Source organism: Dromaius novaehollandiae, chromosome Z (assembly GCF_036370855.1).
Source record: "Dromaius novaehollandiae isolate bDroNov1 chromosome Z, bDroNov1.hap1, whole genome shotgun sequence".
Classification (NCBI taxonomy): domain Eukaryota; kingdom Metazoa; phylum Chordata; class Aves; order Casuariiformes; family Dromaiidae; genus Dromaius; species Dromaius novaehollandiae.
The window spans coordinates 15,301,314-15,325,904 of NC_088132.1; the positions used below are offsets into that span (position 1 = coordinate 15,301,314).

The window sequence follows — 24,591 nt, forward strand, 5'->3', positions numbered from 1 at the left end:
TGATAAAGCAAATAGTTTTCATTCGAACTGAGAAATCAACGTAAGGATCCACACCCCTTAAAAAACAAGTTAATGGATTTACACTAGCAGTATAGAAATGAATTTTAACTATCACTTAGAAATGATTTGTTGTAACTTATGGATCTAGGCTTGAATCAGTCTTGCCTGAAAAAAAAAATCACAGCAGACTGGGCTTCTGTAGTCAGCTTTTCATGTTGTCTTTCACTCCTTTTACTACTTTGGTTAAGGTGATAAACAGAATTATGACCTAGCAGCAACTAACATGGGGTGTTACATTTAGTGTATGCCAAAATTATGAGTCTCATGTATTTAAGGAGCAAATTTTTTAGCACTCTTCATACCGAGTAACTGTTGTAGTTTCATTATGTGTGAGAGTTTAATATGAACTTTTGTCATTCTGTGTTAGTGATGTAATGTACAAGTGTAGTCATTTGGACAAATGTATTCCATTTTTCATCAACTGTTAGAATGTCAGCTACTTTACCACTTAGAGCCTGAAATAATTGTGGGTTATAGCTGTGAAAGACTTCACTGTAACTCCTGCTAGGCAGTTGTGCCATGCTGTTGAGATCTAAACATGTGAAAGCATTAACTTTAGGAGACTTTCTATATGCCTGAAAATTTTGTCAATACTTCCTTCAGATATTGCATAAGGATTTCATACTTGAAGCTTTTGAAATAACCAGTAAATGTGGGCAACAGAAAACACACCCCAAATATATGGGATTCCTCAATTAATGTGATTTAAAATGACTGGAAATCTCTTACAAGGACCTGCAGTTCTGGAACGGCATTTTTGCTGCTCTTCTCATTGGAGCTTAAGCATCTGAAACAATAATTGATTGTTAAATACACTCTATTTTTCTTCTTCTTTTTAATATTTCCTTTTTTCCTCTGTGTTTCCCCATGATACCAACTAGCTAGCACACTTAACCTGCTCTCAATTAGGGGTAGCAATTAGCATGGTCTAAACTTTTGTTTTCACCTATGAGTATTATTCACTCATTAATGTATTTATACAAATATTATGTTAACATTTTAGGATTATTTATTCTCAGGTTATTCTTAGTGCACTAACTTCTATGGTTATGGGAGCTGTACTAATTTAACAGTGTAAAAGCAATTCCTGGACCTAACCTCGGATGCTGTTCTTACTAAGCAGGCAGCAGAAGAGGAGATTCATGCTAAGTTACTTTAATAAAATTAACACTTCATTGCAGCAGAACTATATTTTCAATGTTTAAGTTGCTCAGTGACCCTCACTCAATTATTTTTGCGGTAGACCTGGAAAATTAAGTGATATTTGAAAAGGAATCTTATTTGGAGTTCTTAACAGGTTCTTAACTCTCTTCTAATTAGAACAGCACTTTGTGCATGATAGATAGCTACAAAGTCATGTTGTTTCATAACAGTGTGATAAGGTTAATGAAAATGCAAATTTTCCCTGATTATTATAGCATTGTATAGAATAGGGGTAGGCAAGCTGTTATCCAAAACTTAGATTATATATTGTGAATTATAATTGCTTGTCAGGAAACACTTTCATTTTTTTTACCAAATTTACTTTAAAATAGTCATTATAAGAAAGCAAATATTCAGGGTCATCTTTGTAGAAATAAAATTAGTATATACAGTGGGTTTCAGGTTTAAAAATAAACAGGTATACATTGAATTTCATTACCTTAAAAAGGTGTATTTGCTTATGTAGAAACATAGAAGGAAAAGCACATGCTCAGAGTCTGTATTTTCTCCATTGCTAAGGAGAAGTGCTTTGTGAACAGGCACTCAACAGCTAATTTTAAACTGCTGTGAAAAAGGTTTCTGTTCTGTCTTCTACCACAAAATGATGACTGTGGCATAAAAAGCTTAATTGTGAGAGACAGAGAAGAACTGAGCACAAAGGATTAGGACAGTGTGTCTTGTGTCTATAATTCTAAGCCTAGTAGGTTGATAAGAGATGCTTGTGTGTATCTCTGGTGATTCTTTCCATTCCAGCGTTAAAACTTGTCTGGGATGGAATGGGAATTCTGCTTTCCTGATTGCTGTGTTAGTTTGCATTACTTCTAATAGTTTGTTCTGAAACTTCATATTGAGTTAACTTTACAATTATTGTTTTTTCTGCACTGTATATCTGGCTTAAATTTGCTGTCAGTACTTCACAAACTCACATTTCCTTTTTCACTCTTAAATCAGATGTAGGTTTTTCTGCCTTTGCATGATGTAGCCTAGTTATGCTTTTTTTCCTCATTCTTTGTGGGCACTCTTGTGTAGCTGTGTGTAGAATGCACTCTGATTTTGAATGTGCATATATAATTTCAACCTTTTAAAATCTTCTATAGAGCTTGTATATGCAATAAACTAAATACCATTCAATTGTAAATTAGAGGTCCCAGACTGGGTTTTTGTCTTGCTTCCTTGGGTTCTAGTTCGACGTTGGGTCTGCATAACTAATCTGTATGGACGTGAGCTATTTAGACTGTACCTTCAGCCACCAGATTTGCAGAATTTGTTTAAAGTAGAGAGTTTAAGTATTGATATTGCCAAAGGCAGTTTGCTGTCCCCATTTCAATTAGTTTGTGACATTCCATTTCTCAAGCATTCACTTTCATTATTGTCAGTTTCTGTGCAGACGCTGGACAAAGGCCTATTTGGGATGGACTTGTCCACTTTTTGTGGAACGGTCATTGCTGGCTCTTCTGGAAATTTTATTCCTTTTCCCCACCTTCCATAACACTTTTTCACCTGAAGCAAAATTCTGACAGCAATCAATTTCTGTTCAGCTCTCAGAGCAGAAATCATTCTTCAGAAAACTATATAAAGTAGTAAATTGTTATTTTTTACTGTGGATGAATTCTTCATGGTTTTCAAAAGTTTCTGTTTCTTCCTTCTCAGATTTTCTCTAAATTTGGAACTGTCTTGAAGATTATCACCTTCACAAAGAACAATCAGTTTCAAGTCTTGCTTCAATATGCTGATCCAATGAATGCACATTATGCCAAAATGGTAAGTGTAGTGTATTCAGCTGATAGGTGTTTGTGTTGTTTGGCTTGTTTTCCAGATAAACTGGTCTTTATACATAAAATTAACAAACAATTACTAATGTTATGACTTCTTGTCATTCTCATGTTTAAATCCCCTTGTGTAGAATAACTTCAGCATCCCTAATTAGGTAAGAGGCTAACGCTGCATGATCAACAGCAAATATAAACATATGAGCACATATATCAAGACCTGTATGATTCTACCAAATCAAAGATTGGGGCTGCTAATAGTGATGAGTGATAGTAGCTGTAGTTTTGCCAGAACTTCTTTTGCCTGTCAAACTTAGTAGAATGTGTCTATCAGGCCTAAGAACAATGTAGTTAAATGCCTTGAGATTAATTTGATAAATGCAGGATATTTTACTGTCTTGACTTTCAGTGAGAACTTAATGTAATCAGTCTTTTCACCTTAAATTTCTTAATTTCAAGCCAGCAGGTTGCTGATTTTTAAAATACATGTTCTCAGTAATGAAGAAAGGTCACCTACTTTAGATATGTCTCTTTCAAAACTAAACTTTTAGAATTAGCCACCTTCCAGTTAAATATTTTCATTTTTAGGAAATTTAGTGTTAATTTCCTGAGTGGGGAGTAGCTTGATACTTAGATATTTTGCTGAGACCTCTCAGACTTTTGCAGAAGGATCAACAGTGTTAAAATTGATCATGTGGTAATATCTGGACTGTGAAGTAACAAACAGGTATAGAAAATAAATAATTTAACTTACTGGAAATTAAGCATGAAGTGCTTTGCATTTCTCCTTAACCTATATTGGTAACCTCAAATTAGTAAATAAATAAAATAAATTTTAAAGTTCCCAGAAAAAGTACACAGAAAAAAGAGATTCTCTCTAAGTATGGAGTGGTATTTAGTATTCAGTTTTTTCAAAAAATTACTGGAAAATTAAAGGTAATGGAACTTTTATGCTTCTTTTGTTTTTGAAATTGACGTTATTCTCAGCTTCAAAATTAAAGGCATGGAATATTTAAATATTGGTACTTGTACTTCAGGCCATGTATTAATTTCCATTAGTTACCTAGTAGGTAAATTCAATATATGTTTTAGAGATTAAGTATATATTAGGAATTATAATAAAGGTAGTTGGGCTACATCCTGTTTGTTAGCAATAGCATGTTTTCTTAAAGAACAGTATTAATAATAGATGATATCTGACTAAAAAGTTCAGGGAAATTCATATGATTACTCCTATGAATATGTACGAAACTGAAATTATAATTCTATAACCGATGGCAAAACAGTATCTTCTGAATGTTTTTTATCCCCTTTCTCCACTACTATTTTTTAGGATGGGTCTGCAGAGAAAATACTACTTCAGTGATCTTTTTGAGCATAACTGCAGTTAAAAGGGTGGATTTTCATTTTCCTAATATAAAAGAGAGAATTCCAAATATGCATAATTCATTGCTTCTGGCCTATCATAAAAATCTCAGAATTAACGTTGCTACCAGCACCTGATACCATGTGTTGAGTGGGAGACAAGTACGATTAGAAGCACATGTAGGAAGACAAGTCATCCTTGAAGTTACATGTTATATGTCGACACAAAGCAACGTAACACTTACTAATTATTGGACTACACTAATACTCTACACAGCATATTTAGAAAGGGTAGTGACAGTGTAATTGTCCACCTGACATTTGACAGCACCACTTTAAACTGAGAAAATGGATTTCTGTTTGGATACAGTTGTGAGGTGAAAATATAGATTTGGAGTGGTGCTGTAGCATTTTCTCTCTGAAACCTTAACTATTTTTCTTCAGGCTCTGGATGGTCAGAATGTCTACAATGCTTGCTGCACTCTGCGTATTGATTTCTCCAAGTTAACTGGCCTTAATGTAAAATACAACAATGACAAAAGTAGAGATTTCACTCGCCTTGACCTTCCCTCTGGTGATGGCCAGCCCTCCCTGGAGCCCAACATGGCTCCTGCCTTTGGTAAGAAATCTTCCATATTGATGATAAATGCACACAATCAGATCATTATGTTTTTTATGTTGCGTTTCCCTTGATGGATTTATGTTCTGGCTCCCTAATGATTCTGTTGAAAGAAGGGTCCATTTTAGGTACATTTCTGATTGTTAGATTCCAGTAAAATTTGCTTGGAAAGTAGAAAATCCTATTCTGGGTGAATGAATATATGAAACCATAATGTGAGGAATGCTGTTGGGCAAATTCAAAGGACCATCAAAAAGCTACTTTTATAAAATTGTGTGAAATTATATGGTTGCTACAGGGTAGGATAGTAAGTGTGGCATAGCATAAAGGTCAGTAGCACAGTCATCCAAAATTGACACCGGTTCTCTAAAGTTGTTTGAAAATAAGTGTTTTAAACCCTATTTGCTCTTATTTGTTCATACCCTAAGGACAACAGCCTTCTTTGAAGAACAATACATATAAATATTATGGTTATTAATGTATGTTTTATAACTGTCTTTTAAAAGATGAAATTTTAGAAGCTTTTTTAGAATCTTAGAAGTCATTGCCACAGCATGGAGGTGACGGTGTCTGCTTAAAGCTGCACTGGAGAAGCCTTTTTGTCATAATTGCACATGCATATTCACTTAATGAAATTTGGTAATAATGTAAATCATCAAACAGGTTAATCTGATTACTTGGAAGAAGTGCTTACAGTGCAATTTAAGCAATTTTAGCTATTTCTCTTTTTCTCTAATGACAACCATTAGCAATAATACATGAGTAAGAATTGTCTCAGCTGTTTAATAAGTATCTAAGGACAGGTTTTTTTGGTCAGAGTAATAGCAGAGAGGAAGGTGAGGAAAGAATTCTCTTTTCTCCTTCAGCTTTCTGAGATAGCTATGTCAGATGCTGGTTTTGATTTCTTTTTCTGGTAGCCGGCTATGATAGTTCTAATTAGAGTAAGAAAGTGAGTTGCACTCACTCCTCTTTCTTGATTATTTCTGCAGGTTCTCTTACAGAAAGGCTGTCTTTGGATGTTTATGTCATGAACAACCATTTTAATAATTTTTTAAAGAGCTTGCCATGTAGCATCATGAAAACAGTGTGCTCCATGACTTTTATAGGTCTGATATGTTTTGATGAATCAAGTTTTTATAATTGACATGTCAGTGAAAAGGAAAAGTACAATTATAGTAGATTAAGTACACACATGCATGTAGCAAAGAGATAAACATTGTACACATATGCTTTTGGGGGATGACACATGAACACTTCTGCATTTCCTTTCCCCTCACTCATCCAAGTGTGTCTCTGCTGACAATCTGATTTTCAATGTATACATCTATTATACCAGTAAGAACAGGAGAGCTGCTGGTGTAGATAAGAGTCTGATATCTTTATCAGTATGAGAGAAGTTTATAGTGCAGTCATAGCGAAGCAGCTGCATTGGTATTTTTTCTTTTAAAAAAAATATGTAGTGGATTTGTCTATAGAGGCAGCTGTAGACGGAGAAAAGCATGGTTCTAACTTTTCCATCAGAGATAACAAGGTGGGTATGCTGCCACAGACATGGTGCATGCCACAGTTGCATGATATGAGGCAAAGATGCCAGAGTTCTGTCAGAACTTACACTTCCTATGTTATTTCTAGTGGAAGCAGTTTTGATGGAGAAATAGAACATAAAGCAGGTATCTCTACTGGAATGCTGTATCCAGTTTTTACTGTAGACCTGAAGTTATCTTAATAGCTAAACTGAACTGTTCTTCAAATTTCATTTCGTGATAGGAAGGATATTACTAACAAGCCGATTTTGATTTTCCTCACCCAGTGAGCACAGGCAGAAGGTATATGAATTAGTGTGCTTTAAAAGCTAGCTGCTAAGCTATAAAGCAAATTATTTTGTCTATAAAAAATGTGCAAAGAATTCCAGATATTTCTGTTTTAGCTCTGTTTGACTATTTTTATGTGCCTGTTTTTGGTATCGGTGTGCAAATGCAGGTTTCATTTTGCAAAATAAAAGCCCTTTATCTGTTTCTTCAGTAATGTTTCCATTATCATTCTTGGACAGTGAATACGTGATTGATACCTGTATTGTCAGAACTTGTCAGTATAATGCACCAGTGCATGTATTACAAGAACACAACTTACTTGGATGTGATAAATGCATCACATTGCTAGTATTAAAGACATTTTGTTGCTACAGATAAGAGATCGTGTAATGTCATGAGTACTGGATCTGCGGAGTCTGTCATTTGTTGTTTTTGTAACTCATAACTGCTAATTCTTATGGTATTGTATCATTCCTGTCAATATCCATCTGTTAGAGAATGTAGCTGTTTCAGTCAGTGATGGAGGTTAGAGTATTCAACATGTTATGGGCACTCAGAATGTATTTACAGATTATATAAGTACAGTTTTAAATAAATCTAGTGTGCTAACTTAAGAAAGTCAAAATAGCAATGTTGGCTGCTGAATCTCACTCCTGAAGTCTTTTCTATTTTCTAAAGATCTTAAAATCTGTTTTAATTAGATATGTCTCCTATCTCTAGGTACCCCAGGTATCATCTCGTCACCATATTCAGGGCCCGCTGGATTTGCCCCAGCTGTTGGCTTTGCTCAAACTGCCAGTAAGTTCCTATTCTCTAAAAAATGTAGTGTTTGCATTTGGGGCTAGTGGTCTGTCAGAATAAAGGACTTGTTTTCAAATGCAGCAGTCAGAACACAAAGCTCATTTGAGGCATTTTGATTCTCTTTGCATATCATATTATTAAATAAAATTACTTTTTATAATAAAGAACATAAGCTGATGTGATTTTTCATCTCATGAGAAATTAAATACCATGAAAAAAATTACTTGCAAGAGAAGAAACTCTAGGCATCCTTTTCTCTAAAAATCATTAGACTTCTTTGACACTCTAAAGTAGTAAGTCTCCACTTTTCTGGATACAAAATGAAAAATAAACAGTCTTCCAGACTCAGTAATATTTTCCTCTCTAGCACAGGATAAAATTTTGTGCTAAATAATTTTTCATCTTTTCTGGGCTGCAGTTTGTGACCCTCTTTGGTCCCTTGCTGTGGCTGAATATTTCCTTGCCTGCTGAGAGGAGGTGCTTCCTGGTTTATTAGTTGGTTATTAGGAGTAACTGAAGTACTTAACAGCATTGTTTTTATTAATTTCTTTTTTTTTTTTTTTTTTTTTTTTTTTGCAGAACAGCCTCCTTCTCAGTTTTCTAAAATGCTTTTCCCCATTTTTTTTGAGATGTCATATGATTCTATTAATTCCCTTCCAGGTCTTTCAGTTCCAGCTGTTCCTGGCGCACTTGGTCCTCTTGGAATGCCCACCTCTGCAGTGTCTGGACGGATGACTATTCCAGGTGTTCCTGGTGTTCCAGGAAATTCTGTTTTACTGGTCAGCAACCTCAACTCTGAGGTAAATTTCGTTGGTGGAATCAATGCAAGTAGTTATGTACTAAAATACTATCAACTGCCAGAATCCTTACCAAAATTTGAAATTAGCTGTAGGAATAAAAGGTGATATTTTTATGTTGATAGTATCAGAAATAGAACAGCTCTTTTCTTATTTGAGATAATTTGCAATATTGATGAGGTTTAAAAACTCCAGCCAGCAGTGGAAAACTTCCAAACACCATAAATTAAGTTGGAAAACATTTATTACCTTGTGTTAGCGGTGTAAGTGCACACAGTAATCAGAGAAGAGTTTACATAAGAACTTATTTGAAAAGGTAGACAATGTATGCTACTGGTAAATTCACTGGCATCTCTACTTATAAGACTCCTTTCTGAATTATTTTTATCATTTGAGAAGCCAAAGAATTCTTCATTTGATACAAAATGGAAAAAGTCAGGGAAACTAGAAGGAGCAGCAAAGGAGATAAAAGCATGATAAATCAAGTACCTTTCAAAGCATTGATAGGATCTTTCTAGTTTTGTCATGTTGACTGGGTTGGAGCAGAGTTAGAACAGAGGTGTCCTTTGATACTGACAGCTCTGTAGATTTGTTTTTTTAAGTTAATAAATACCTTCTGTGGTTCACCTTAGTAGAACCACACTGATTTTTTTTCATATCTTGGTAGAAAAGGACAACTTTATTTTTATAGTAGAAATGGTATAGATCGTTTCATAAGTGTACTGCTGTATCTCAAACATTGCACATTGATCTGTGCTTAATTAAAGGCTATTTGCATCCTGTTAAAAAAATCAAAGAACTTTACCAAGACCATGTCTTAGTACACAGTTCCACTTGACTATTCACAACCCATTCTACTACAGCAATGTAAAATTCCTTCTTGCTCTACATACTCATTAGATTCTTTTACACATAAAACAGATGATATTAAGACTTACTGTCAAAATGAAAGTGATCTTCATATTACTAAGATTTAAAAATCTCTTTACCAATTTCTTCAATGTTTCTAAGTGATAAGATATATCGACAAAGCAAAGAATAGCTGCCTTCTCTTAGCGTCTTAATCTTCACCTGTTTATTTTGATGCTTGGTATGGAATAGAGGTATTTGTACAAACAAGTAGGAAAGATGAGAATTATTTAATTTCTGACTATTGCTGTGGAAGTGCTTTCTGCAGTTGATTATTCAAGATGATCCTCTGAGTCTTCAAAGAATGGACTTTTTAAGAATAAGCATATGCGAAGCATAGATCAAAGTTATCTTTAGGACATTGATGCTTTACTTAATAGTAATCATATTTGAGAAGTTGTCATATAGAAGTTTGTGCTGCAATGCATGATACAACGTATATTCATTTAATAATGCTCAACTTCTTGAAAGGTAAAAATAAAAATGTGGGACAACCTGTCCATTGTAAATACATTTTTGGCAGCTGTGTAACAGGTTCTCCCTTGTTCTTCAGTAGTGATTTTTTGAACTCTGTTGTTTCTTTGTCTATGTACAGAAAATCTGGTTCACCTAATTTCAGTTTACATTTCTCCCTTCTTTTAGGGTTTCAGTGTCCGTATCTTATGAACCTCTATGACTCTTAAGTCAGTTGTTCTCCTTGTCTTCCCAAACCGATTTTTTCATAGGAATACTGCAGTCTGGTCTAATTAAGAAATGTCTTTAAATAAATTCAATGTTTAATCAAAATATTTTTGAGACAGAGAACAAGAGCAAGAAGTATTTAAGTTTTATATTGATAGTAATTGTTCCTTATCCCTAAATGCTGATAAGGTATGAGGTCATATTTAAGCTGCAATATGTTCTGTTTTTTAATAATGTATTTATATTTATACATGTTGAAGGGAGTGTTGCAAGTTGAGAAAGGATAGGGCTATAGGGGTGAGTAGTTTTTGTTAGTAAGGTTTTGTTAGTAATCATTGCTGGCAAAACCATTGCCTCAGTTGGGTAAGACCTGGCTTTGTTAGGGTGTAGATTATCCTCTCAGGTGCTTGGGGAGCTCAGTAGACTAGCATGTAGTTAAAAATCACTGAACAAAACCTATTTCATTCAATACTTAACTTCTGTTCGCAGTTTTAACTGGACACAATATGAATACTGCTCTGTGCTTCATATCTAAACAATTATATAGTACGTGCATGGCTTTAACATAGCATGGTGATATGCAGAGATGGAGACAAAATTGAAGAAAAATAAATACATTCTGAAGCAACTATTTTTATTTTTTTAGATATTGTCTTCTGTATAGAAAATATCTACCAATGTATTCTTGAATGTTTTTTTCTAGTTTTGGTTTAGCAAGTGGCTTTCATTTTTCACTGAATGAAATGCTAGTGTGGAAAGAGTAGATTCAACTAAATTAAGCCACTTAACTCCTTCTTCAGCACGAAAGATTGAGTCTTCAGTGATGAAAATGCATTAGCCAAAGTGTTACATTGACTAAATATTTTGTATGTGATTACTAAATGCATGCTAACAAGAAGGCTTTATGCTTCAGTCATTCATGGGAATGACTTCAAGAAATTCAAGAAACATGTTTATGTGTTAGTGTGCAGTATCTCTTGCATTTTTTTTTGTTTACTAAGGACTTATTGATTCAATTCCTATTTTATTTGCATTATTTTAAAAATAGTATACTTGTTTTGTCATTTAAACAGGCCATCACACCACATGGACTCTTCATCCTATTTGGTAAGATTTTATGTATATAAAATACGTTATGTGTATAAAATATAGGTCAGTTATATATGTAACTGACACGCACTGATTATTTACCATTCCATCATTTTGCTCCTTGTACAGAAAACAAAAAATAGAATGTGCTGGTTTTAAAATGACAGTAGTCTGAATTAGTAGTCATATGGGACAGGTACCAAAAAGGCAAAGCCCTTAGAGTTTCAGTAGAATTTCAGTGTGCATGCTCTTATTTGTTTTTACACTACAAAGAATGGGAAAGTAAAGTAAGATGGAAAACAAAGACTGTTAGAGGAAATGGATTACAGAATTAGCACATACTTAATTTGGAGGAGAAAATGTTTAGTGATGTGGTAGTGTTCTAATACGCCTCTGCTGAGAGGATCTTAACACTTCTGCACTATTTTGTAGTTGAAAATAAACATGCAGTTTTATGACTGAGATCCTGTTGTGGGGGAGGGCTCCAAATTCTAAACTTCAGAGAATAATAGACAAGCTTGAAAGCTCTTCTTCATCCTTAGGTTCTAACCAAGCTGGTTTAATGAATTGGGGGTTTTTTGGGTTTTTTTTGGTTTTTTTTGTAACACTGTTCTTCATCAAAAGAAACAAATTTGCCCTTGTGCTGTTCATAGCAAATGTTCTGGACAAATATTCTTTCTGGATTTCCGCAGGTGTGTATGGTGATGTACATCGTGTGAAGATCATGTTTAACAAAAAAGAAAATGCTTTGGTTCAAATGGCAGATGCAACCCAGGCTCAGCTAGGTATGGATTTTTGAAGTTATTTATGCTTCTATCTAGCATGAAAATAGTATGGATTAGGAATTTGTCATCTGTCAGTGACTGACATAAATTAAATTTATCGTAGTGATGTTTTACTACATACAAACTTCTGCTTTTATATGTTAGTATTAAACTGTTGGCTTTCATGTAAATGAATTGTTTTTTCTATAGTGGTTTAGAACCCCCCTCCAAGTTTCCAACTAATAAGTGCTGTGACAATTTATTTTAGAATTTTCCTGTTGTTTATCATATATATAGCTTTTTAAGAATAATGAAGTGTTCTTTTGTGAAAGGCTGATTTGCATTTTTGTTGCACTTAGACTAGAGGGTTATATAGCATCCATATATTTCTTTTAAATAAAACACTATGAAGGCAAACCTAGCCCACCTGGTACCAAGGGAAGCTGATATTTAAATAGAGAATGTGAAATCTGACGCTAAAGAGAATGACAGCAGTATTCAAAGAATCCTTTTTTCTTCCCCTCCCTTCATCTGTTTTCCTGTTCAAATGATATTTCTACTGATTAGCTATGAGCCACTTGAATGGGCAGAAGCTGTATGGAAAGGTCCTCCGTGCTACTCTTTCAAAACATCAGACAGTTCAGCTTCCTCGTGAGGGACAAGAAGACCAAGGTCTAACTAAGGACTATAGTAATAGCCCTTTACATCGCTTTAAGAAGCCTGGCTCTAAGAATTTCCAAAATATCTTTCCTCCGTCTGCCACCCTGCATCTCTCCAACATCCCGTGAGTACCTACACAGGGGCAGCTCTTGCAAAGATAATTGGTTTTAGGTTATGTTTTTAAGATGCAAAGTCTGACATGGGCTCTAAATTTCCTTTGCCTTCTACAGTTTCCCAAGTATTGAGGGTAATTTTTCTGTATAATTTAACAATAAGCAAGTTGTTTTACTGTTACTGTTCTATGATTGGCAAAGGTGATAAACGATTGAAACTTACTGTTTTTTCAATGAGTTGTAACACAGTTTGTATTTTCTTGAGAAGATGCATTCATTTTTCACTTCTTAAGTCCTATGCTGTAATTTTTTGCAGAAGATTAAAGACAGGCTTTTGTGGATAATGTAGAAGAGTTACATTATATCAAATCCATCATTGGCATTATTATGTAATGTAGATGCAGTTTTTAATCACTTAATACTTTTTAAATGACAGTTTTAGCAGAATTTAGATTTCTTATAGAGGGAAGTTTGCTTAAAAGAAGAAAAAAAAGGTAAAAGAACTGTGTTTAAAACTTAAACTTTTCTGTATAGAATATTGTCAACAATGTGTGGAGTCACAGTCAAACATCTTAAGTTTGCATGGGCTTCTTTTGTTCTGCAGCTGTGCAGAGAGGAACTTGGAGATAAGACAAAAACTATGGAATTTTGTCCAGATAAGAAAAATCAATATAGGAAACTCAGAAAATGGCTTTAGGAAATAGGAAATTTTCAAAACTGAAAATGTACAAATCACACTAGTAGTATTTACAAGATCAAAGCTATTTCTGAGGTTACTAGTTAAGCTCTTTAGTGATTTTTCTGCAGTCTGAATTGAAGAGGAAGGAATGGGGGAGGATGAAAAGCAAAAGACTGTATCTAAAATATTTTTGTAGAACACTGCAGTGCTAAATCTTAGTGTGAAAGCCAAGATGTTTGGGTTGAAGTGCTGACTCACCTTGAGTTGGTAGTGTTTGATGCTCAGATTTAATGTAGAAGCCAGAACTGGGAGTTCAGTACTATTACAGAACTCTGTGCTCTTTTACAACTTGACAGGGTTTTGTGTTGTTTTTTGTTCTTTAATTAGGCCTTCTGTTACTGTTGATGATCTGAAGAACCTTTTTGTAGGTGCTGGATCCACTGTGAAAGCCTTCAAGTTCTTCCAGTAAGTTCTCAAGTAAAAATGCTGAACAATCTTTCAACCTTTAATTTTTGAGGGGGGAATTCCATGTGTGTACAAAGTATAGGCAAAAGCTGTACTACTGTAATGATTGTTATGATAATTCTAATCTTTAAATTTTGAATGTGATACTATATTAACATAATTAAATGAAAAATATAACACTAATTAGAATTTATTATAATCCTGTCTGACAAATTCCTCATTTGTTCAAAGGTAAATTTAAGGAAAGTAAACGAAATAATAGCTTTTAAAAAGAAAGTACATGTAAAATATCATGTAAAAGATGACAATGGATCTGTTCCATCATTCATTAGGGCTGCTTGGTGGCCTTACTTTAGCATGATTATGCCTGCTAGAATACTCCCTTACATCTGTGGAGTACAAGTGTTTGCTAGATATCTTTGAGCCTGCTTTCAACCCTACTTTTGAGATGAAGTATAATGGAAGAAAGTTATGGCTGTAGGCCATCGGTCTACAAAATTTGCATACTTTTGTCTGTCTGTTTTAGCAGGTGCTTGGCTAGTTCTGATTCTTTCTCTGTGCAAGTGTTCAGTGTGAAAGAGTGGCTGAAAAAATACTTGCATCACTTTGTGTTGGCTTAGTGCAGTGAAAAATTAGTTAGGATTAATAATTTTTTTTTGTACTAAGGAAAGATCGCAAAATGGCTCTCATCCAGCTGAGTTCCGTGGAAGAAGCAGTCCAGGCTCTCATTGCGCTTCACAATCATGACCTTGGAGAAAAACATCACCTCAGAGTTTCCTTCTCAAAATCTACAATCTGACTTTTCTGTGAACTTTCCTTTTAAGACTGCATCACAGTTTCAGTAAAACCTTCAGATAGAGACTGTAGCAGCTGTGATCAACTCTGATTCTTAAAACAAAAAGTTCATTCTGAGTTTGTGTATTCATACATGCAGTAAAGAATCAAGGGATGATATTTTCCAGTTTCAGCTGCCAGGATGTGGTCAAAGTTTAATATCTCTCCATAAAAAGATTCTTCTATGAAATTTCTTTAGCAACAATATTTATCATCAAATTCCCTACTTATAATTATATTTTGAGAACATCCTTTTAGCTTTTTCTCCAAGTCAGCCTTACAAAACACTTCTAGCATTTTTATAATATACCAAACAAAGACTATTTCTAATGAAATAGTAAACTTAATTCTGTGTAGATAAAACACTAATTTGAATGTGAAATAGTGCTTGGGTTTCTTGAGGAAAAGCAAGCATTGACTGTGAGTGTCCACTGAATAGTATTTATCTTACTGCAGGAGTGTTTATACTTTGGCAGATCTTTAAAAATAACTTTTTAAAAAATGTGTGTTGTTCACAAGGGTTAAATTATTAGAGGAAAGGCAGTGCCTTCCCTCTGTGGAGTAAAAGGTATTTGACAAGTTTCTTCAAGATGTGGTATCAGAGACTTAGTTTGACTTAAAATCATGGAATTGAAGTTTCATATGTTATTTTTACTATGATAGGACTTGAGAAATTGAGAGAAGAAAATAGTCCTAATTTCAAAGAGTTTTATACATTTCTTTTAAAAATAAAATGTTTACAATCATAAGGAAAATATTCAGGTCTATCATGGTTTGACAAATTTTTAAGAAGATATTTTTGGTAAGATCTTCTTTGGGGAAAAAAATTACACCTGAAGGGTTTTTTGTACCACTATAATCTCTAATAGTTGAATCAGATTACTGTGTATTTACTTAATTTCTTATTATGTGCCTTATTATGTGCTTATGATATAATAGATTAGAGTTTTATCTGAAATATCTTGAAAAAATTATTGTGTACTTGGTGAAAATTTTCTTATTTGTCTTTTTTTTTTCCAAATATTTTCCTTGCTTCTTCAAAAATGTTTTTTTCATTAAGTAATACTCTGAATTGCAATCTCTGGTGCTTTGATATAGAAATATGGTAGAAATTGGAGTGAGGTTTAACTCTGCACGATCCTGTAGGCCTCTTCAAACTTACTCAGTTGCAGTTGTCCTATGCTAATATCTGGCTAAAAAAAAAAATTCACTCCCAGAAAAATCCACCAGAAAAACCCTATACAGAAAGACAAAATAGCAAATTCACTCCAGTTTCTAGACATTATTTAAGTTGTGAAAGACATTGGCTCTATCAGAATATTCCGTCTCAGGTACCTACATTTTTCCTTTGGTATAGAGCCTAAATTAATAAAGACTAAACATTCCTTCTTTTATAAATACCACAAATTTCAATACTGAAGCCTATTTCTCTTTAGAAAATGAGCTGAGATGCACCTAGGGTTTTTTTTGTTGAAAGTACATATGAACCATGAACATATGATTTTAATTGTAGTTTACAAAGTTAAATTCATTTTAAGTGATTTTTATTTTTAGAATTTATTTTTTTAGAATTTAAAATGAAGCCCCCTTTATAGCGCAAGCCCCTTTTATAGCGGTATTCCTCTCAAACACAGTGGTTGTTTACTTCTGCTTCTGTTTACACAACTGCAGAAATAGAGCTTTTCTGCTGTAATGTTTTGTCATTCATTTTAGTTTTTCATTAATTTGTATTTCATACTTGTAATGCCAGCTGTCCGTTGGGAAATACAGTTCTGAAGAGGACAGTCTTTCTAGAATAATGGTCATCTTTCTAGCGAGAGCTGAGTATCTTGAAGTAAATATCTTCAAGTTTTCTCTCTGAATTATTTTTGCAATATCAGAGAGATGCAGGCTTACCTTCTGTTAATGACTTATAATTAAATTATAAGTGCAGCTGGCAGTCATAGTAATGAAGTTGGCAGACCTCTATACTGCAATTAAAGCATGCTGTTTGACAGTAGGTAGAACATCAGACTAAATACGTAAGTGGATATAACCTTTGCTGTATACCACAAATAATTGTGCAGAATTGTAATATTTACTGGAAAGTTTAAAATGGCTTAGGTATAGTAGAAGATGTTGTATTTGGCTTTTGAGATAATCTTTCTCTTTCCCCTCTACAAAACAGCTGATTCAGTTTCAAGTTTCAAACCAATTTTGGGGAATATATGAAAATAAGCAATTTTGTTGTGCTAAAGCACTGTATTAAAAAGTAATGTTCTTATATGATTTTAGCAAAGTGCAGCAGTATGCAGGCTCTTTCATTTGCAGGTAGGCCCTTTTTCAGCAAGATACTTAATTCATGTCTGTTAGTCTCATTGATACCAGTTCATAATGCGTTAAGTATACTGCTGAGTGTGAATGCCCCTTGTTACTCCATGTAAAGAGGTTTGATAATACTAGAACGGTTGCAGAATCACAGAGCAGTTTAGGTTGGAAGGGACCTTTAGAGACCATGTAGTCCAACCCCCTGCTCAAGCAGAAAAAAGGATTATCCATAATACGTGGTCTGTCATTTTTTTAGAGAACTGCTGCTGCAGGGGAGAGGAATTATGTTGGATCTGAATGTAACTGTAAAGCAGGTAAAAGCAACCTTAAGATTTAGAATTAATATTGGCATATATAGTACTGGGAGCAGTGCATGTATACTGTCTGTGCCATATTGGTATACGAGCATATGCATTACATGCATTTTAATTTATTGATTCTGATAGCAGAAGATGGGAATGCTTGAACAAATCTAAAGGGATGAAGGCATCTGGCATTCTGTTAGAGAAGGGAGTAATTTTTGAATTTTAGAGTATTGATAATATCAGCTCTTAACTATTTGCAGTTTGAATTGTAGAGGCCTACAGTATAAGTTGGCAGAGATTTATGATCTTTTTCATTTAAGAAAAATCTGTGTGGTGGATGTTTATGATCTTCTGTGTGCTTTTGGTTTTATGTTACATTTATCCTTTTTCTTCTTGTAATTCTCTGTTGTTTTAGTTCCGTAATCGAATTATCCTTGTCAACTTACTTTTAGATTTGTGTACATCTTAGCAATGCTGTCTCTTAGGGAGATACCTGTTTTTTCAAGAGGTGCAAGCAATCTTCAAAGAAAGCAGTACATCTTAATGTTTGCTTAACAGAATGACTGTCCTAGTTGAGGCTGGCTTATCTCATTCAGTGTTCTGCCTTGAATAACTAAAAATGATAACATAACTTCTTGTTTGTTGTAATGCACTATTAGTAAGGGATCAGGATGAAAATGAGTAATTCTTACACTTTGTGCTTGACTCATTAGTGCCTGGCTGCAAAAGCACAGTTGCATCTCAGTTCTTGATTCTCAGAACCAAATAGGAGCAGACCCCTTGATACCTGTGAAAAAAGAAGGGCTTGGGAAAGACTATGATTATTCTATGGACCCTTACAATGATGTAGGTCAGAAAGGAACCTCTCCTGCTCCAAGAAGGGCCACCTTAGAGCAGTTATTCAGAGAACCGCCCAGTCAAGTTTTGAGTATTTCCAAGAATGAAGATTTCACAACCTCTCTTAGCAACTGTTGCAATGTTCAAGTGCCCTAATTGTGATTTTTTTTCCCCCTAATACAAGATTAGGCTTCCCCTATCTCTTTGCAACTCCCCAGGAGAATCTGTCTCCATCTTCTCCATACTGTCCTATTAAGTGATCAAGATAGAGTCATCATTTCTTTAATACAGATTCTTAATTTCTGTTTAAATCACTTACGCAGTATCTGGTAATGTGCATAGTGTGACCCAGAACTTGCACTGTAAAGCACTAGTGGTCTCAGTGGTTAAATCCTCACTACAGGTACCAGAAATGGTTGAGGGTAGAATTCTTCTTCCTATTTTGGTGTGTGTGTGTGTGTGTGTGTGTGTGTGTGTGTGTGTGTGTGGGAGGGGGGGTTAATCAGCTGTATTATTCTAACAAATGAACAAAATCCTCTTCTTCCTCCTGTTCCCTCTAACTGGACTTGAATTCAGAGTTCTCTGCCTGTGTATTTGGGACATCCACATCAGCTCTGGGTTACCTCCAGCCCCAATTTTTCCTTGGTTCAAAGTGTAGTAAGGCTCCCTTAACAACCCAGGAACAACTTAGTGCCTTTTCAAGTTACCTGTGATCTGTTGCATAATGATAATGCTTTTGCATCTCTCAGTTTTTTTCTGAAACATTAATTTGTATATTGCCTTGATTGCCTTGTCTGCTGGTCCCACCAATTGCACTTTTTCTGTGCACATATAGAATAGGGCCTTTTTGTGCTTAATATATTCCAGAGATAGCCTTCTGAGGAGATTTGCCTATGTGGCATTTTCTGATCTTAGATGGCAGACTTGTATGTTTGTATGCTGAGAAATTGTTGAAAGAACTGTACCAGTGTGGAGCTTGTGGAATCAGATATATTGTACTCCCCTGATACTTTTAATTTGAACTGGGAATTAAGAAAGTGATGAGGTTTTTTTTCTTTTTCCTAGAGGGATGTAGACCTACTCATCATTGTAATACTACTAACATGTACTGCTATTTTTTTAAAAGAGAGGGCAACTACTTTAAAAAAAAAAAAGCCATTTTTGTTTGCCTTTACCTTTTCTCCTGGTATGTTGTTAACTAGAGTAGAACTACCAGACTTAGTGTTTTTTACTGTTGTGCTGAAAGGATTCAGATTGCACAGATTTTTTTCTTTAAATTAACTGTTGACTCTTGTCCTGTGAAGATGTGTTCGTTATGTATGAGGCCATTTGCCAGCTATTTTCAAAGCAAATCCTAACAGTTAGGAATTGTGAATTATTTCAAGAAAGAATTGAAAATCTCTGAACTATTTAATTTCAGGGCTTTACCAGAGGGATGGGGGGGACAAAATGGGACCAAAGTTTATGTGCCTTCAGTAGTCTTACATGTAGGGTTTTTTTATATCTGTTGATTTCTTAAGTATAATAAATACTTTTTTCCTGGAAATTGTATATTGATATTGTTAAAATTGAATCTACTCCCACTGACAGATGACATATACAGTGAATTGCATCTGTTTTAGTATAGTTTTAATTATCCTTTATGCCTTTATCATTGCAGTATTTTTTATATTGCAATATGCAGGAATTCAAGAATAATCCACATATTGCCAATTTAGGACACTGATAACAGGTTGTAACTGGAGCAATCCCCAGAAATAAAATACTTTTGTAGTTAAAGGTCCTTGACAGGTGAAGAAAGTTCTTACCTTAACAGACTAATGTCATCACTAAAAACAGTTTTTCAGTTCTTGGAAACTGTGTATAATTTATGAAGAGTGGGAATCTAACCACTATGTGCTAAGTCCATTTTAAGCACATTGTAATTCTTTTTGGATATGTTATCCACTTTCTGCAGAAGTTCACCCTAGAACCACAGCAGCACAAGTCAAAGATTGGTAACCAAGCAGATTTTTGCATCAGAATTTCACCTCATTGTTCTGACCAAAGACTGTCTTTTCTGGTTTTACTGAGACATTCTGTGAAAATTTGTTTTCTCTCAAGCTCCTTTTTGAAGGGAAGACCCGAAACAAAGTTGCCTTTATTTGAGTCTACTATTGGTGGATAGACCACTTAGTGGAAAATGGGATCTTAATGTGAACCAAATGGTGCGGGATAAGGCAAGGGGTTAATGAACTACTTTTAGTACTGTATTCAAGACACACATAGCACGGCTAGGAATTGCTGACATTTCCTCATTTTACATTATCTATTCATAAAAGTCTGTTTTCATCTACCATTCAGTCTGTTCATCTAGCACAAGAAAATGCTGTAAATATTTGTAACATCTTTTTTTTTTTTAACCTGGAAAAAAGGGTTTTGGAGAACAAGTTAAAGTGTAAAATGTTTTTTATATAAAAACATCAATTGTCTTGTATATTTTGATAAGCAGCAGTACCAGCTTTCATTTGTAAAGCAGCTTGTGGCACTGGAAAAAAAGGATTCCATGTCTGTTGAGATGACTTATATTATAAATGCAAAGAAGATGGAATATTAAAGAAAGCTATTTTCTAACTGTGTAGCACATGTTTAATTTGAACTTGTGAATACTGCAAAACATTCTATTTCTTTTAAGTTACTACATTTGCTGATTACTTAGTATCTATACCTAACTCTTTTCCTAACAACTCTTGTTGTTGTAGCATGCCTTTTAATAAATGTCATTACATCTGTACTCTCTTAAATTTTCGTGTGTTCTTGTCTATTGCTTTGGGTTTTTCTTGTCTTATAATTGTACAGCTAATGATGTCTTATTTTCATTTTTTTCTTTTTCTTTTAGCATACATGGCCATCTAAACAAAAGCTTTTTATATCAAGTAAATTTTAACAGGACTAATGCACATCTTCAACAACAGTTGAAGTTCAGCAACACCTGTTCCTCAGAACAGGGTAGAAATTTTTGTTTTCAGTAGAATAGAAATCTATGCTACAACCCTGAACCAACGCAGCAACCGAAGACTGCTTCATTCTTTGAGGTTGGGATGAGTTACCTCAAGTGTTGGAGGCTCATTAAAGAGAATTCTTTTATGTCTTCTCTTTTAGCTGTCTGTAACCTTAGGATATGATGCCTTAGGATTCAAGTTGGTATCACTTGCACAGAGAATTCAAAAAAATTTAAGTCAGAGCTGAATAAGATGACCTGCTTTTGGCCTGCATGTTTCTCAACCTTCTTGTTAATTGCTGTTTTTTCATACTCTTCTGCTTGTCCTTCTGTGTGTTACACCATGCTAATTTAGACCCCCTTGTTAATACATCCAAAATTTAGGACTGATGGTAGGTAGGCAGGAGTCTAAGTATGTGGGTGATGAGGGGACTGCAGTGCTCCTTTCTGCACTAAAACTCAGCCAATCTGACAAGAATTTCACTGTCTTAACAGTAACTTCAGTCACTAAGATTTAGCATATCTTGAAGAATCTGGTCTCATGCATGTTCTCACTGGCTGCCCACATCTCATGGCTAGGACTAGAGCATGGAACAGATCTAGTGTAAACAATGCTATAAGTGATTCCTGATTGAATATTGATGCTTGAGGAGAAAAATCTAATTCACATTAGAACGGATTGAAGCTTTGAGCAAAATGCTTATTCTCTGAAGGTTAGATTTAGACTCCCCTAATGACTTCTGATGTTGTATTTCATACCTAAATATTTGAGCCTTCTGGAGAATATACTAGCTTTTGATGGCCAAAATCCTTCATCTTTTCTCTGGCCATGTCTGCCTGAGGAAGTGTAGTAGGAGAGGAGAATTCTTACCTGTCCTTACCTTTTCCCCTAACGAAAAATAAAATCCCACCTCTAATTCTTGTCTGCTGTTATCATACCCCTTTAATATAATCACAAGTTCTTGTTTTTCTCTAAATAAGTGTGTGTTTTTGAAAACATATAATCACTTTTAAACAGCACAGGTGTGCATTTTGTGGTATCAGAATTTGTTCTGTTTCTTCCAAACTGAAACAAAGGGCAGTAACTAGTGAATTTGCCAGCAGATGATAGGATCTCATATATCCTGGACTGATGCCAAAGAATTATTTTGCAGCTCCAGCAACCCTTTTACAGAGTTGAAATAAGATAATCTATGTTTAATTAAAAAAAAAAAAAAAAAAAAACCTCCTTGTATTTTCCTAAGTGGGCTCGGACGTTTGGCATTGTGTTCTTCCAAGTGTAACAGGTAAGTACAAGCATGTCTAAAACAAAGATATTAAAATCATGGGTTAGAATACGTGGGTGTGAGGGTACCTGGGAGGCTGCAGCAGAAGGCAAAAGAGATGTCTCAAAGCATAGGGAAGTGGATCCTTACAGAGACTGTTTCCAGGCCAATGCCTTTGCTGTTGACCATAACCTCAGCTTGGATGCTGCAAATAATGAGCTACATTAAAGTATCCACTAAGATTAGGATTTTTTTTTTTTTTAGGGTAGTCATTTCACACCTTAAATAACTGAGGCCCCTCATTCTACCTCTGTACAAGTCTTTGTGTCAGAGAGTTTACACATCGAAACAAATTTCCTTTTTGACACTCAAGAGTTGATCTAAACTTCTGAAAAGTTTGATCTGCTTGACAAGTGTCATTTGATCTAATACGGCTTTCATAAACTCAGAGTTCTTGGACCCAGTCACAAAAATAGATCTAGAGTTGTAATTTCCTTCAATCCAAAGTCTACATTGGTTATATATAACATAGACTAGACTTGGACTTCCCAGAGTACAGAACTTCATTCTTTTTGTGTCTGGAAAATGAAGTAATTAGCTAATAGGAAGAACATCTGCTTCATGAGACAGACAATCAGAATCAGTATGTATGCAGAGAGTTTTGAGAATAATATTAGTTGCTCAGTACTGTAAGTGCTTTTGGGAGGAGGGCAGTATTTTAGTCTCAAGTCAGCAATCATTCATACTCCTTAGTATTTGCTGCATAGTCTTAAGTTAGTTTACTAAGGTAATACTTCTGGATCTCATTTTTTGTTTCCAGTCTGCTTCAAGTATACCTACTATTTATACTTGATTATAGTTTATCTGAGAGAGCTTTTACTGCAAATAAGTGTCAATGCTCCCCAATTTGATGAGAACAAAATTTGGTGAGAAAATTGATTTGGTTGAAAAGTGAGGGCATGTCTTCTACAGTACCTGACCCTTTTTCTCAAAGATTTCACAGGTCTGTCAAACACTTTTTTCAGCTATGGTTTGACTGCTTCCCATGTGTGCACATATTACTTATAGGATAAGAAGTCTATAATAGTTTTTACTGAGGGTTTTTTTTTTTTTCCAGGGCACATCTCAGTATGAAAAGCAACATGATTCCATGCTCGGAAGTTTTCTAAACAGGGGACTGACTCAAGGATATCAGATAATGCTATAGGCTTGCAGCTCTCTGTTTGTATACAGCTTCTGTTGCTACCTTGCACACACCTAGAGAGTGTTTTACTAACACTGTTGGGTTAGTAAAGATCACTTCCTCTAGAAATTAAAAATGGATTTTTTAAAAATATGTTCTTGCTACAAAAACTGACTTCTAAGGCTATCTCAAAAGTTAAAGAAATTAGAATAATTCTTCTATTCAGTACTGGAGATCCTGTGGTTCTGTTCAAGATCTGAGCAGTGTGTTTGCAGCTCCCTAAACTGTTTTAATCCCTGCAGTGTGGATGTATGTTTGGGGGATGTTAGGGGCTGGGGAGGGGGTTGCTTTTTGTTTTTTCTTAGCTTTGAAAACTTGCAGTTAAACATGGATGAAAAAATGGAAATGGGCAGGTTTAGATCTTAACAAAGAATAAAAGTATGTCACTAGCTGATTTCTCAGCATTTTTAACCAGTTCTTTCCTTCCCTCTTACCTCCAACTCTCTCCCATGGCCAAGCTGCTGAAGCAGTTTGATTTTCAATAGCCTCACCCCAACGCATTCAGCAAAATATCACTCCTGTGTATGCAGAATTTGACGTACCTGCTCAAGAAACCTGGAAACATCTTGTAAATTGTGTGACTAAGGTACCTGATTTATAAAGCTGTGGCATATCATTTTCCTTCGTGTGTGTGTATGTGTTCATTTTCAATGTGACTGTATAGCTCAGAAATTCTCTCTTGATGATGCTCTGTCTCGTCAAAAGCATAAAGAGTCTTGCTGTTCACATTGTTCCTGTATCTGTTTCAACAGTCTGATGCTCTTGCTCAGAGCCTTCACTGGTCTGTCAGATACTGGACTGGTAAAGATTTTGATAGGAAACCTATCACAGTTCTAGTCATCTTCAGGTCTGTTGACAAATGAGTGTCTTCCCTTCCTACAGTAAGCAGTAATGTATTATCCAATTTAGTTCTTAAGTTTAAGCTTCTCCCAGGATAAGACCTTCTACTGTTAATTCAGCGATAGTCATTTTCACGGAGAGATCAAAGTCAATATGCAGCACCATGCTTTTTGATGATAAGACTTTTTATGGCAG

General features: G+C 34.8%; 1 protein-coding gene across 26 annotated transcripts in view; it reads left to right on the plus strand.

Annotated features, from left to right (window-relative positions):
• PTBP3 (polypyrimidine tract binding protein 3) overlaps positions 1-24,177 on the plus strand; it is a 65,192-nt gene extending 41,015 nt beyond the window's left edge. For 25 of the 26 annotated variants that reach the window (XM_064502239.1, XM_064502240.1, XM_064502244.1 and 22 more), the window contains 9 exons: positions 2,914-3,024; positions 4,842-5,016; positions 7,548-7,625; positions 8,289-8,428; positions 11,089-11,122; positions 11,797-11,889; positions 12,436-12,652; positions 13,708-13,785; positions 14,452-20,851. In XM_064502239.1, coding sequence (XP_064358309.1) covers positions 2,914-3,024; positions 4,842-5,016; positions 7,548-7,625; positions 8,289-8,428; positions 11,089-11,122; positions 11,797-11,889; positions 12,436-12,652; positions 13,708-13,785; positions 14,452-14,584 — 1,059 coding nt within the window. In that variant the 3' untranslated portion in view covers positions 14,585-20,851. Of the gene's footprint in view, positions 1-2,913; positions 3,025-4,841; positions 5,017-7,547; positions 7,626-8,288; positions 8,429-11,088; positions 11,123-11,796; positions 11,890-12,435; positions 12,653-13,707; positions 13,786-14,451; positions 20,852-23,430 lie in introns of those variants that run through there. The other variant, XM_064502241.1, reaches the window with a different exon arrangement.
• The last annotated feature ends 414 nt before the right edge of the window (positions 24,178-24,591 follow it).